Source organism: Carassius carassius, chromosome 16 (assembly GCF_963082965.1).
Source record: "Carassius carassius chromosome 16, fCarCar2.1, whole genome shotgun sequence".
NCBI classification, from domain to species: domain Eukaryota; kingdom Metazoa; phylum Chordata; class Actinopteri; order Cypriniformes; family Cyprinidae; genus Carassius; species Carassius carassius.
In genome coordinates this window covers 14,203,930-14,220,433 of record NC_081770.1, presented here as the reverse complement: position 1 = coordinate 14,220,433, position 16,504 = coordinate 14,203,930, and the positions used below count along the sequence as shown (strand labels likewise).

Genomic DNA, 16,504 nt, shown 5'->3' with positions numbered 1-16,504 from the left:
ATCTGGAAAAAGGCTTGTCTGGAGAAGAAAAGGTGAGCGCTACCATCAGTCCTGTGTGATGCCAACAGTAAAGCATCCTGACACCATTCATGTGTGGGGTTGCTTCTCATCCAAGGGAGTGGGCTCACTCACAATTCTGCCCAAAAACACTGCCATGAATAAAGAATGGTACCAAAACACCCTAAGGCTAACCATAAGGCAAAAGTGATAACTAAGTGGCTCGGGGACCAGAATGTTGAAATTTTGGGTCCATGGCCTTGAAACTCCCCAGATCTTAATCCCATTGAGAACTTGTGGTCAATCCTCAAGAGGCGGGTGGACAAACAAAAACCCACTAATTCTGACAAACTCCAATAAGTGATTATGAAAGAATGGGTTGCTATCAGTCATGATTTGGCCCAGAAGTTGATTGAGAGCGTGCCCAGTCGAATTGCAGAGGTCCTGAAAAAGAAGGGCCAACACTGCAAATACTGACTCTTTGCATAAATGTCATGTAATTGTCGATAAAAGCCTTTGAAACGTATGAAGTGCTTGTAATTATATTTCAGTACATCACAGAAACAACTGAAACAAAGATCTAAAAGCAGTTTAGCAGCAAACTTTTTGAAAACTAATATTTATATAATTCTCAAAACTTTTAGCCACGACTGTATATAAAAAAAAAGAACAACGCATCTCCACTTTCTCCCATACCTGGAAAAAAAAAAAATGTCCAAGGGATCACAAACACAAGTTCACAAGTTTCCACAGTTCTTCTGGATCGAGTCTCTCTAAGTTTGTTCTGTTTCTTCATGTGATTCCAGACAGAATGATGATGGTGAGATCAAATTTCTGTGTGGAGCACAGGCTGATGTCCGACATTAGATCTCAGTGGATTATCACAATTAATCACAAAAATAATGTTTGGAAATGTTAAATGATATTTCCTACTGACACATTATAGCAAAAAAATAAATATAACTGACTTAAAACCATTTTTAGCTGGCTAGTGTTGTAATAATTTTGGCCACCACTGTAAATCATTAAATTGTACACATTTTTAGTTAAGTTCATACATCACTCAGTCACAAAGATATCTCAGTGAGATTTGTTGAATATTACCCATTTTAGTAGTTAAAAACCTATGTTGATCATTTTCTATACAGCTGATACTTATTGTATTTAAAGGGGAACATCTGAAGAACAAGCAATTATTTAGGACATACCTGTTTAAATATTATTATTATTTTAATTTGTGTGTCTGTAACTCAGGAAGCATTAAATTTATCTTAATATAATTTTAGATTCTGGATCCTTAGAAACTTTTCTTTTGGAATCTTCATTTTAAGGCCCTGAATGGTTTAAAATCCTATATAGATATTGAGATCCCAGTGCAGCTCCATGTCCAAATTGTTGTATCCTACACATTTTCAAAATAATCTGGTCATCACTGTTGACATTGTCAAATAGGCAAATAATACCAGTAACTCAGGGTTTAAAAGAAAAGAAGCACTATATGTTTGCAAAGTGACAGACATTTTTGTTTATTTATTTTTTTTTACCATTGAATGTGTACAATTTAAAGATTTACTCCTGGAGCCATATTGAAATGCAAATATCTTTGGAACTGAACCATATAGGGCCCACAGCCAACAGCAAAACATGCTATCAATCTCATGCAATGCAATAAAATAGAATTTCTTCTATGCAAATGATACCATGAAGAATGTGAATATTTAATTTCAATGCAAAAAAACAACAACAACAAACAAAACCCCTACACCCTTCAACCCTTCGAAGCTCTCACTCCGGAGGGTAAACCCTTTGAAGGGATTAGGGCATAGGGATGAGCCCTAATGAATATAGCACAGGGATAGCTTCACATTCTTCTTAGTAAGTAAGTAAGTAAGTAAGTAAATTTTATTTATATAGCACATTTAAACATAGCAGGGCTATCCAAAGTGCTGAACAAAGTAAAAACAAATAGAATAAAACACAGAAACAACCAAACAGAACAGACAGAAACAGCATCAGGAGATAATTAAAATGCCAGGGAATAAAAATACGTTTTCAATTTAGATTTAAAAATAGCAATTGAAGGTGCAAGGTGGATGTCGAGAGGCAATTGGTTCCATATACGTGGGGCGGCAACAGCAAAGGCTCTATCTCCCTTAGATTTTAGTCGGGAGCGAGGGATAGATAAAAGAGCCATGTCTGAAGATCTTAAAGATCTAGTGTGAGCTAGAGGAGTAAGAAGATCTCTAATATAAAAAGGAGCTTGATCATTAAGAGGTTTAAAATCAAATAATAGAATTTTAAACTGAATTCTAAAATGGATCGGGAGCCAATGAAGCGAGGCTAAAATTGGGGTAACATGATCGTATTTCTTAGTCCCGGTCAACAGCCTTGCAGCAGCATTTTGGACCATCTGGAGCCGAGCAAGTGATGACTGAGGAAGACCCAAGTACAAGGAATTACAGTAATCCAGGCGAGAAGTAATAAAAGCATGAATAACCTTCTCCAAATCGTAGAATGACAAAAAAGATTTTAGTTTGGAAATTAACCGCAACTGATAAAAACTATTTTTTACAACCGAATTAATTTGTTTGGTTAAACATAATTCAGAGTCAATAATGACACCAAGGTTCCTGACATGAGAGGAAACTGAGGGAAAATAGTTAACCAGTTCCTTAGTGAGATTAATTCTCAGTTTTGGTGGACCAAAGACAATAACTTCTGTTTTGTCCTCATTTAGTTGGAGAAAGTTAATCGATAACCATTCCTTAATGTCCCGAATACAGTCTATCAAGGTCTGAATGGACTCGTCGGCTTTTAAAGGGAGATACAGCTGTGTATCATCAGCATAAAAATGGAAATTAATGTTATGCTTCCTAACAATATCCCCCAGTGGACGCATATACAAGTTAAAAAGAAGCGGACCCAGGATGGAGCCCTGAGGTACTCCACTAAAAATGGGGGTAGAAGATGAAGAGAAATTGCCTATCTCCACAGAAAAGGACCTGTCTCTAAGATAAGAACTAAACCACTTCAAGGCTATACCCTTAATACCAAATGAGTGCTCTAGACGTCTAATAAGAATATTATGGTCAACAGTATCAAAGGCAGCTGTAAGATCAAGTAGGATCAATACAGCATTTTTACCAGCATCAACTGCAATTAAAATGTCATTGAGCACTTTTAGCAAGGCAGACTCTGTGCTATGATGGGCAGTAAAATCAGATTGAAGAGGTTCTAATAACTTGGCTGTATTTAAAAACAGGTTCAATTGAGATAACACAACTTTTTCTAAAAGTTTTGATAAAAATGATAACTTAGAGATTGGCCGAAAATTATTCAAGCAACCCTCATCCAAACCATGTTTCTTAAGCAAAGGCTGAACAACCGCATGCTTGAAACTATTTGGGACTACCCCAGTGTTCAAAGATGAATTGATCAACACTTGAACACTGGGGCCGATTATAGGAAAAGCTGCTTTTAAAATCTCTGATGAAATGACGTCAAGTGGTGTAGTCGTTATCTTCATCTTGTTAACCAGGTCATTTAGTTCTATTAAGTGCTGAAAATTATAAAAGAAAAACGGACTAGCCAACGAATTCAAAAACTGATCTGAAAGATGTAAAGTGAAGGATGAACGAATAAATGCCACTTTATCAGCAAAAAACTTTACAAATTTCTCACAGAGTTCTGCCGAGGCTTCCCCGTGAAATTGGCAACTTGGATTAAATACTGAATTTATTGTAGAGAATAAAATCTTAAGTTTATGGAAGTGTTTAGCAATTAATCTTCTTATTATTATTTTATGTTATAAAAGTTCTCATATTCTCTATATTCTATTAAATACAGCTACTTGACTTACATATCTCATTAATGTAATATACTGTATATTTATGGATGATTCAATCCATTACAGTGTTTTAGCATCATAGTCTCTGTTCACCGTAGCAAAACAAATGATCTGAATGAATGGTTTGAATGCATATAATGAATGTTTAATCATATACACTCAAATTAAGTGACCCCTAAAACATTTTAAGGAAAACCTTAGGCACAGAATGGAATGGTTTAGTAATGAGAGTGGAACAGGTACTTGTGTTGATAGTTCAAAAACCATTTTTAGCTTAATTAAGAAAAAACAGGACAGAACAAATGAAGCTGTTTCAGTTCATTTTGGATGAAGGATGAAGATCATAACCTCCAGATTGCAAAAGTATAAACACTCACAGCGATACAAGCTGCTTTTCAAACCCCCCCCCCCCCCCCCCCCACACACACACATGCTGTGCATGTACATACTCTGTATAATCAATAGCCTTCGTCCAATATCCGGAGAGAAACACCACAGAAAGTTACTGCTCTCTGCAAGCAAAACAAAACAACACACACACACACACACACACACGCACGCACACACACACACACACACACAACACACACACACACACACACACACACACACACACACACACACACACACACACACACACACACACATATGTGCCATGCAAAATGCATGTTTAATCCCATTAATGGCAGTGATTTTCATTAACATTTACCTTTTTTTTTTTGCAATTTCCATAGAAGAAAGTATGTCATTTAGTTTTATAACAGCATGAGGATGAGTAAACGATGACATAATGATTTTTTCAATGATTCTGTCCATTTAAGACAGACAATAGAAACATTATGTCTGTGTTGTTTGACTGTTTCCTCTCTCTCATTTACAAACCACATCCTGTGAAACTTGTCATATCACGGAAAAACATATTGCAATTGGGTCATTCTCAAAAAAACAAAAAAACAAAAAAAACAAAAAACAATTGACTTTAACTTCTCTTAAAACACAAAAATCTGTAAATTATGTCTTTAAAATAAAACTATATAAGCAATTATTTTTTATTGATACAACATTACAGTGTAACACAGTTGACATATAAATGAACCAATGTGTGTGTGTGTGTGTGTGTGTGTGTGTAAATTTAATTTGGTGGGGAAATTGACCTGTTTCAACAGCGATCTTCCTCCAGTGAACTTTGACCTTGGAAGTACTTTTCATGTTTCTAGCTTCTAGCTATATTTCTAGCACGGTTTTTACATTGGTTAAATCAAGGATAAGAACTTGAATCACTTTTAAATTTTAAATCACTTTATTTGGATCCTTTTTGCACATTTGCTAGACCAATGCTTAACTTAGAAAGGCAAAGCACAGCTTTTTTCTCTTTCACATCCTTTGTTGTAAAATAAAACTCCCAATGAGGACAGTTAAACAAAGATTTTGGCAGCTGCTGTCAAGGTGAGTAAGATGAAAACACCAGCCATCTGGTTATAAACAGAATGTGCATGCGTGCGTGTTTGTTTGTGTGTGTGGTTTGGGGTTTTTCCATACTCAGAAAAGAAGGTTCAAAAGCTGTCAAAAGATACACTTTTGTACCTTATTTACCCTTAAAGGGTGCATATTAGTACCTTTAACCTAAATATTATAAACTAAAGTGTACATAATAGTACCTAAATGGTACATATTAGCACTTTTTTAAAAATGTATAATGCCCCAGTGACAAATTTTGCACCTTTTTTTCTGAGTGCAGAACATTGTACAAAATAACTTTTTTTCTAGTCTGAAGTCTATCCGAGTGAAACGGCATTTGAAATGAGAGGGTGGGACTTGATTGCATCCTTTGGGCATTGATTGGATCGTTGGAAGTTGGGCTGTTGCTAACAAAGTGGAGGCCGATCTGAATGCCAGTTTGCAATTAGTTGTGAAGGGATTTCTCTCCACTGGATTCACCTGCGACACTCAAGCATTAAGTTCAATTCAATTCAAATCAAGTTTATTTGTATAGCACTTTTTACGATACAAATCGTTACAAAGCAACTTTACAGAAAATTACGTTTCTACAATATTTAATAGTAGCTTATAAGTGGTGACTGTCAGTTTATGTGCTTATAACAGGAATTTTCAGAAAAATGAATACAAGACGTAGTCAACCAGACGATGAAAATTATTAACAGCAATTATTATATGATGCAGTCACACTAATATGATCATCTTTTCTTGACCTGGTAAGGACTCTAGCTGCTGCATTTTGAGGTCACGAATGCACGAACTAACATTTCTGCATCAGAAACAGGTAACATGTTTCGTAGCTTGGCAATGTTTCTAAGATGGAACTATTTTAACTGTACGTATGCACAAAATTGAAATGAAAGGCGTGAGTATGCTTATTAGAATAACTAGTTAGCTAGCTGGCTAACATGTACAAATAAATTACAAAATGTAGACTTTATTTTGTTCCCTTTGTTTTCTGTAAGACTATTTTAGGCATTTCATATTACTCATATTTCCCTTTATTGTAAAAGTACTTTTCAGTGTGCACATCTCATGTCTGGTCTCTTCAATAGGCAGATTCATTCATAAAATACCTACAAGATGTTTCAACATCTCCATATTTATTATGACTATTTATTTACTATTTATTTATGTTAATACTTAATCAATATTTATGTAATGTTATAGTATAGTAAAGAAAAATCTGCATTTTCAGAATTGTATTTTTTATTTTTTTTGGATGGGGGCGGAAATCTAAATTCTGTAAATTATGTTATTTTCGTTTTCTTTGCGCAGAAAAAAAGTATTCTTGGAGCATCTCAAAACTGAAGTTGAGCCAATGATGTCACATGGACTGTTTTACCAATGTCCTTGCTACGTTTCTGGACTTGAGAACATTAGAGTTGTGTTGCTGTCTATGGAGGGTCAGATTCAATTCAATTCAAGTTTATTTGTATAGCGCTTTTTACAATACAAATCGTTACAAAGCAACTTTACAGAAAATTATGTTTCTACAATATTTAGTAGTAGCTAGTAGTTTGTGCACGTTTGACAGGATTTTAGAAAAATAAAAATAATAATAATAATAATAATACAAGACGTAGTCAGCTAGATGATGAACTATCAATATTATTAATTAATAGTAATTATAGGATGCAGTCACACATGTAGCAATAATTGTTAGTTCTGTTTGTTGATTCAAGGTTAGCATCATCTGGGGTCCTCTGAGGGTCAGCATCATCTCTTCTCAGGTGTTCTGGATCCAGACTGGAGCTTGTGTAAATCCTAGTTACCACGGGATGTAAATACCGTGGCAAAACATAGAAACAAAATAGAGACATCGTTAGCATAGCTGCTGATCCAACAAAGTAAAATTAGTTTAACCCAAGCTAAAGAATAAAAATGCAGATGCAACTACACTCACAATTTAAGAGATACATTATTCGAATGCTTGGCGAAAGAGATGCGTTTTTAATCTAGATTTAAACAGAGAGAGTGTGTCTGAACCCCGAACATTATCAGGAAGGCTATTCCAGAGTTTGGGAGCCAAATGTGAAAAAGCTCTACCTCCTTTAGTGGACTTTGCTATCCTAGGAACTACCAAAAGTCCAGCGTTTTGTGACCTTAGGGTGCGTGATGGGTTGTAGCGTGGTAGAAGGCTAGTTAGGTACGCAGGAGCTAAACCATTTAGGGTCTTATAGGTAAGTAATGATAATTTGTAACTGATACGGAACTTAATAGGTAGCCAGTGCAGAGACTGTAAAATTGGGGTAATATGATCATATTTTCTTGACCTGGTAAGGACTCTAGCTGCTGCATTTTGGACTACCTGTAGCTTGTTTATTGACGAAGCAGGACAACCACCTAGAAGTGCATTACAATAGTCCAGTCTAGAGGTCATGAATGCATGAGCTTTTCTGCATCAGAAACAGATTACATGTTTCGTAGCTTGGCAATGTTTCTAAGATGGAAGAATGCAGTTTTTGTAACATTGGAAATATGATTTTCAAAAGACAAATTGCTGTCCAATATAACACCCAGATTTCTGACTGTAGAGGAAGTAACAGTACATCCGTCTAGTTGCAGATTGTAATCTACAAGATTCTGTGTGGTGTTTTTTGGTCCAATAATTAATATCTCTGTCTTATCCGAATTTAATTGGAGAAAATTATTTGTCATCCAATCTTTTACATTTTTAACACACTCTGTTAGCTTAGATAATTGGGAAGTTTCATCTGGTCTCGTTGAAATATATAGCTGAGTATCATCAGCATAACAGTGGAAGCTAATTCCGTATTTTCTAATAATATTACCAAGGGGCAACATGTATATTGAAAATAGAAGGGGACCTAGGACGGATCCTTGTGGCACTCCATATTTTACTGATGATAAATGAGATGACACCCCATTTAAGTAAACAAAATGGTAGCGATCGGACAGGTAGGATCTAAACCATCTTAGAGCCTGCCCTTGAATACCTGTATAGTTTTGTAATTGATCTATGAGTATGTCATGATCTATGGTGTCGAACGCAGCACTAAGATCAAGTAAGACTAGAAATGAGATGCAGCCTTGATCTGACGCAAGAAGCAGGTCATTTGTAATTTTAACAAGTGCAGTTTTTGTGCTATGGTGGGGCCTAAAACCTGACTGAAATTCTTCATACAGCTCATTTTTATGCAGGAAGGTGCTCAATTGAGCAGACACAACTTTTTCTAAAATTTTAGACATAAATGGAAGATTTGAAATAGGCCTATAATTTGCCAGTACACTAGGATCTAGTTTTGGTTTCTTAATAAGAGGCTTGATAACCGCCAGCTTGAATGGTTTTGGGACGTGACCTAAAGATAACGACGAGTTAATGATATTGAGAAGCGGTTCTTCGGCTACAGGTAACAGCTCTTTTAGTAATTTAGTGGGTACAGGATCTAATAAACATGTTGTTGGTTTAGATACAGTGATAAGTTTATTTAGCTCTTCCTGTCCTATATTTGTAAAGCACTGCAGTTTATCTTTGGGTGCGATGGATGAAACTGAAGTGTTAGACGCTGTAGAATCTACATTCGCTATTGTATTTCTAATGTTATCTATTTTATCAGTGAAGAAATTCATAAAGTCATTACTATTTAACGTTGGTGGAATATTTGAATCAGGTGGCGTCTGGTAATTTGTTAATTTAGCCACTGTGCTAAATAAAAACCTTGGATTGTTTTGGTTATTTTCAATGAGTTTGTGGATATGCTCTGCCCTAGCAGTTTTTAGAGCCTGTCTATAGCTGGACATACTGTTTTTCCATGCAATTTTAAAAACTTCCAAGTTAGTTTTTCTCCATTTGCGTTCAAGACTACGAGTTACTTTCTTGAGAGAGTGAGTATTACAGTTATACCATGGCACAGTACGTTTTTCTCTAACCTTTTTCAATTTGATGGGGGCAACAGCTTCTAATGTATTAGAGAAAATAGTGCCCATGTTGTCAGTAATTTCGTCTAATTCATGTGTATTTTTGGGTACAAATAGCAGTTGAGATAGATCAGGCAGGTTATTTGCGAATCTGTCTTTGGTGGCTGGAACAATAGTTCTGCCCAGACGGTAACGCTGAGACATATAGTTAATATCAGTTATACGCAGCATGCACGATACAAGGAAATGGTCTGTAATATCATCACATTGGGGTACAATATCTATAGCAGTAAGATCGATTCCATGCGATATAATTAGATCTAGTGTATGATTAAAACGATGAGTGGGCCTGGTGACATTTTGCTTGACTCCAAAGGAGTTTATTAGGTCAGTAAACGCAAGTCCTAATGTATCATTTGCATTATCAACGTGAATATAGTTATATATAGATAGTTCTCTGATTTCGTCAAAAGCATCTTAATTTGTGCTCTGAAGATGAACAAAGGTCTTACGGGTTTGGAACAACATGAGGGTGAGTAATTAATGAAAGCATTTTCATTTTGGGGTGAACTAACCCTTTAAGGATTGAAATCAAAATTTCAACTCATTTTTTAATTCCACAAAACTTGAAGGAACCTTAACAAATCTACATTTGTGTAAGTCAAACTTACCCAGGGGAACCAGGGAGATGCTTATACAAACTAGAAAAATTAACTATCAGTTGTTCACCATGTGATAGGAAGTGACCAATAAAAACACATTTAATGCTACATAGATCTCAAAGGGGAAGAATAGCATTATTTTAATGTGCTTTCTATTCAAAGAGGAGCTGTATTTATTAGAGAACAATTTCAGTTTGTCTTAATTTTCTTAATTTATCTCACCTTTGCATTTTTGATCTGCAGATGTAATGCATATGGGGTTAGATTAGAAAACATCGCCCCCTGGTGTCACTTTCTTTCTTGTCTTGAGCTCTTCTAGATGTGATTTAATAAACCACTACAGCAACAGTAGCCACGCCCACCACCGCAGAGATGACCAATCGAATCACAGCTTCAGTAGGACCACAACACTTGAACAGAGTCTGAAACAGAAGACCAAGGAGACATTATTGCACTTTAACTGTTCAAGTGCTGGTCCAGACTGGTTTATGCTGGTTTATGCTGGTCTAGCTGGTGGACCAGCATGTCCATACTGGTCTCAAGCAAAACAGAGCTGATGATTCTGGTTCACCAGCATGGTCTTACAGGGTTGATTGTCAGAATGCAGGCCAGTTGTCTGTAAGTAAGTAGTCTTTTATTTTGGGGACAAACAGTTTTTTCTTGCATATTTCTCTATTTAACACATTATTGATTTCACAGAAAAACAATATAAGGTAAATAAATTAAACTATATTATAAGTAAAATATAATTAAAACACGATTTATTGAATTATATGATAAGTTTGTAATTTATTTTGCTCCCTCTGCTGAAAGTACAACTGAAAATTGTAATTGCTTTAGTTATGATTACGTTATTAATTAATGTGCCTGTTAAAAATTTTCAAAGCATCAAAGGAATTGCCTCCTGTTTCATAAGATCTGTACACAACTCAATAAAATCAGTTAAAAAGAGCCTGAGTACATTGCATAAATTCATTTTCAAATATGAAAAATAAAAAAATGCCTAATATAAGCTTAATCATAATCAGTTTGTTTAATAACAGGTGTTATGAGAAGAGCTCTTCAATGGGACAGTTAACTTGATAATGGAAGTTCAAAACTGAAAGTTGTTGTTTTTAAAGATTTCATACTTATCTGGGAAGTCAGATATGTCCAGGTCCATCTGTCAGTCACTGATTTCAAAAAGTACACTTAGTAAAAGGTATGTAAGTGCAGTGAGGACCATTAAATAGACCTATGATTGAAAATAGAGATAGTGTTTACTTTCTCCATGCAATTGCTGAAATTGGGTTAATTCAAACAAAGTCATTGGCCACTAACAACGAACACTAATCACCATAATGGTAACAAACTTCAGCAACTTTTGTACATGTACTATATGAAAAAAATAAAGCCAAACTGGTTTGCGATAAGTGAATATGGCAATTCCATTTTTGCAGTTGTTAAATCATCCTCTGGTGAGATTTTGATTTCATTTAAGGCTGTGTTGCTGTAAATTGATGTTTCTTCTCACCTGTTAAATTTGTTCTGTTCTTGCTGTTCCTCTTATCCTCAGTGATTCTGCTTGTTAATCATACTGTAGGTGTCATCACTAGTGCTCAGTCATCACTTGTAGAGTGAATCTACTTTACTTCACTAACTACAACACTGCTTTAGTGTTACTTTTACTCTCTACAGATCAGGGCCATGTGAAAACTGAACAGTGTTTGTTCAACACTGGGGATTTTACTTTGTAAACATGTAAGCAGCAACATGTTTTTCTCTAATAAATAATTCATGAAAATTAATTTAGAAAATTGTCTCGGTTTTTAAAGTGCATACAGTTCTGCCTCTGCTTATTGTGGAAAAACACTTGCTTATACACAATCATAATTTTTCTTTATTTGAATCTCTTGTGGAGTTTAAATATAACCTTTACTGATTAAAAGAGTTACTAACCACTCTGAAAAAAACATCTTCAGAGTAGACAGAAGAGAAAGCATCATTCTAAATTTGAAAACTTCCATTCCAGATATTTATCAAAGGTATTTTTTGAGACTAACTAGTTCTCAGAAGGTTTATTTGTGGTTGTGAAAGGAAACTGACCACATTTCACATTCATGAACATGAACACAAACACATATAATCTATCATCGTGTGCATTAGCTGAAGATCTTCGCAGCACATTTAACCACATTCAGCTCAGACACACATTTACTGACCTAAATATACACGATCTGACTCGAAGTGAACCTTTACCACACACACACACACACACACACACACACACACACACACATTTGTTTTTGTGTAAAGTAGGTTCATCCCATAAGTGTAATGGTTTTTATTCTGTACAAACTGTATATTCTATTGCCCTACACATAACCCTAACCCTCACAGGAAACTTTGTGCATTTTTACTTTCTCAAAACTCATTCTGTATGATTTATACGCATTTTGAAAAATGGGGACATGGGTTATGTCCTCATAAGTCACCCTCTCCTTGTTATACCTGTGTCATACCCATGTCATTATACAGAGTTGTGTCCTGATATGTCACAAAAACAAGAACACACACACACACACACACACACACACACACACAAAGCGTAACAATCTCTATCCAATGTCTTAAGGAACATTACACAACATTGATTTAAATGCAGTAGATTGCGGAGATATTTAATTGAAACATCAAAACATATTTAGTTGAAACATAATAAAAAAGAAATCCACATGGTCTTTCAAAAAAATAAAAAAGGTTTATTGAACTAATATCAGCACTCTTGTGTGTCTGTGACACTGTTTTAGGATAATTCATTTTTAACTGGGCAAATTCATCTGTAATTGATACTAAATTATATTTTGAACATGTTTTATTTCACTGTCTCAAATGTATTATATTCTTTTATGCACATACTGTTAAAGTAACCTGTAATCTTGTAAAACTGCATGTTATTCTTTCAAGCTTGTGCTTCAATACCATTTCTTCAAAATGAGCATGTGAATGATAAACTATATTTATAATATTTGTTGCAGTTCACTTGATTTTTATCTTTGGAAGCAGATGAACATGAAGCTTCATCATGAAATGAAATAAGTCATATTAATCATATTTCAGTCCTGAAGAGTTGTGGTGTATTCTGGGTGATGATCAGTGATCTGCAGACGGTAAATGATCTGTGTGTATTCTGACAGACTTTTCTCATCTACAAACACAAACACATGCAGATGTTGAGTTAATTTATCATCAGGTGATGTTTCTGTTGTTTCTCATGTATACAGTACATGTATACTGCATAATAAGCATACGTTTAATTTAATAACAAATAAAAATGTTCATCAACTTAGGCTTTTAGTCATGAAACTATTTTGCACATAAAGAATTATTTTTGTCATGTCAGTTGTCGCAATACTTGCCCTCTGGTTTTTCTTGCTCACATTTCCTGCAGCAGCAGTAAAACACACATGAAGAAATGAACAGCAGCACACAAACACTTATAAGGGACACGAAATAGAAACTCGCAGTCCCTACTGTAGTTAATAAAGAGAAAGTGGTCAATCATTTTAGTCGAACTTCATCAAGATGCTATAAACTGCACATTTAGAAAGAAAACATGTTAAAAATATTTCCACTGATGTACCTGGACACGTGTGACAGAGTTGAGTGATGTTGATGTTGTGTTGAGTCTGGTTTGTGATGGGATTGTTGATCACACAGCTGTAGATGTTGTTCTCCTGATATTCCACCTCCAGAGGTAGAGAGAGACTGATGCTGAGATCAGACACACTGATGCTGGACAATAAACTGTTTCCTTTGTACCAGGAGAGAGTCACAGCACTCACATTCACAGCTGAACACAGCAGTGAACATCTGGACATTGATGATCCTGAAGATGAAGATGATGATGATGATGAAGAACAGATTGAGGAGTTACTGCTGATGACAGGAACAGGCAGAGGCGCTGTAAAAACATTAAAATGTCTATTGCTGTAATGTGAGCAAAAACAGACATATATATACTCTAAAGTATTATTAAGTGCTTGTTAACCAAAATGAATAAAAATAATTATTGCATTTCAATATTTTTAGCATAAAATAAAGTCTTATGTCTTATAACCAAAAAAGTTTTCCAGCATGCCTGTGTATAACTACTGAAGGCTGTGTGTTGTCCCTTCCTGTGCTTGAATGGTTAATTGAAATATTAATAAATATTTGTTGTTCTTATAAATAACAGAAAAATCTTAAACCAAGCATTTTGTCATGTCCCTGAGGCACTTCACTGAATTTGTACTTAGAAAATGATTAACAAAATGTGTGCAGTGTCTGTGATTTTTGGTATAATATAAGCATTTATTTGTGTTCCTTTCTTTTGAAGAAGATATTTTATAAAACTTTAAAGTTATGTCCCTCAGTCTAAACTCAACCCCCTGAAGAGACCTTCCTACAAAACTACAGTAGTATGAAAAGTTTTAGGTACTGTAAAATGAGGATAATTTAAAAAAAAACATAAATAGATTTTCTACATAACTAAATTAACATAAACATACAAACATAACTAAATTAAATGAACATCGGTGTGAGCATCCTTTGCGTTTAAAGCAGATTTTACCCTCGGTGCATTTGCGCAAAGTAGATTTACATGTAGATGTTTCTTCAAGCATCTCGGAGATGTTTTAAACCAAACTAAACTTAAAAAACTTAAAATCATTTTTAGCTGGTGAAAATACTAGTGTTGTCCTCCACTTGTATGTTTTTTTTTATTGCTGTGGTTGTAAACTTGTGATGGGGTTGAGTTACTTCATTTATTAACAATTAATTAAAAAACAAATCATAAAAATAGTCATGGTTTTAGTAAATATATACTAACCACACTCATGGCAACTTTGGACCAAAATTTGCAGCAGAAACACAATGTTGTGCATGCAGAAATTTTGACTCAGAAATAAGGGGACAATTTGAGAGAGAAACAAAGCTGAAAATGTAAACTGAAGGCAATGTATCCCTTCAAACGTGTTACAGTCTTCAAAATCATCACACCTTGTCACATTAATATTTTTGGAAAAATATAAAATCTGACATGTTAAGGACTAAAACAGTAAAATTCTGGTTTAAAAAAATGAAGAGTCCATAGACACGCAATTTGTGTATTTTTAGCTTCAGTTCTGTCAAAATATGGAAAATATGATAAATGTTACATTTGTTATCATTAAATTGTTATCAGGGTCAGATTTTTATGTGATAAGTTCTGTGTAAAATACCATTTTGTTCATTATGTGGTTGAGAAAAAAAATTGTCAGAATTTGAGGGAAAAAAAGGAGAAGAAGAAAAAGTTGTTAATGCCTAGGGTTAGAAAATATGATTTTTCACAGGTTTGACATGTGCCTAATGATGTTGGGTATTTAGAAAATGAATCATATGTGCAGTAGTTGAAAAAAAAAAATATATATATATAAATATATATTCCATGTTGAAATGTGCTCATTAAAGGATTACAGAAGATACAACACTTTGTTCCCATGATTCTTTGCACAGGTTTAATTTGATTTGTTTGGCATAAATGAATGGCTGTGAGAGGTTTGGCATGCATAATAAAGAAGGCCTATCTTAAGAAAGGATATTGAGTTACAGTTTTCTGGCAAGAAATAGTTGCCAAATACATTTTATTTTTAACAAACCTTAATGTTTAAGTGTTGTCATATTTCATTCTGATTCACTACTGCCAGATCAATTATTAGCTTCAGGGACATTTATACACATTCTATGTTTTTAAGTCATATTTGTCTTACCGTAGACAGTAACACTGAATGTTTTGTCTGAGTTTCCTCTGTGGCTGCTGATCTGTCGTTTATAAAGTCCAGAGTCTGTTCTTCTGATGTTTCTGATGATCAGAGATCCAGTTTGATTGTCCATCTGCAATCTGTCTCCAAATATCTCATTACTGTTAAACATATCAATGCTGTTCTTATAGATTTCAGCTATTCTCGTCTCTTTAGGTCCAAACATCCACAGAATCTGATCCTCTCTCTGTACTTCAGTAACATCAGTGTTTAGAGAGACAGAAACTCCCTCCATCACTGACACTACATCTGTATCACCAAACACTCCTGCAGAGGAAATAAAAACACATTATTATTAGAGACTTATAATATAATTTCCTCAAGCATAATCATGAAAAGTTAAAATGTGCACTTTTTTTGTCTCTTTTGTGGAAATGCACTTGTGTTTATGCTCCACATTTATGATTAAAAGTATGAAGAGTTTCTCACCGCACAGAACAAACAGGGTTAGAGCACACAGATGAGAGCACATCGTGATCAGACGTCCAGCCGAGAGTCACTTCAGACACAGAAGATGACTTCCTGAACAAAAGAGTGCAGCTATTTTCTAAGCAAAGACTGCTAAATGAAAAGTGAACTGGTTTTAGCGGTCTTTGTTCTCTGTTCATTTCTGACTGCACTCTCTGGAAAATGTTTAATGCATTCTTTATCTTTTTAAACTGCATTAACACCATTCTGGATTGCTCTTCATCAGAAAACTCTCATTTCAGGTCACTTCTAAGTCTAACAGGCGTTCAGAGGGTTAATTTGTGGTTAAAAGAATAAACTTACAAACATCTCACACTCTCACGAACATGAAC

At 34.8% G+C, this 16,504-nt stretch overlaps 1 protein-coding gene across 2 annotated transcripts in view; it reads right to left on the bottom strand.

Annotated features, from left to right (window-relative positions):
• The window catches only part of LOC132159624 (hepatic and glial cell adhesion molecule-like), a 56,829-nt gene extending 40,497 nt beyond the window's left edge, over positions 1-16,332 (bottom strand). The window contains exons 1-3 of one of the 2 annotated variants that reach the window (XM_059569198.1): positions 16,134-16,332; positions 15,654-15,971; positions 13,508-13,828 (exon numbers count right to left, since the gene is read on the bottom strand). In XM_059569198.1, coding sequence (XP_059425181.1) covers positions 13,508-13,828; positions 15,654-15,971; positions 16,134-16,176 — 682 coding nt within the window. In that variant the 5' untranslated portion in view covers positions 16,177-16,332. The remainder of the gene's footprint in view (positions 1-13,507; positions 13,829-15,653; positions 15,972-16,133) is intronic. The other variant, XM_059569197.1, reaches the window with a different exon arrangement.
• Between the last annotated feature and the right edge of the window lie 172 nt (positions 16,333-16,504).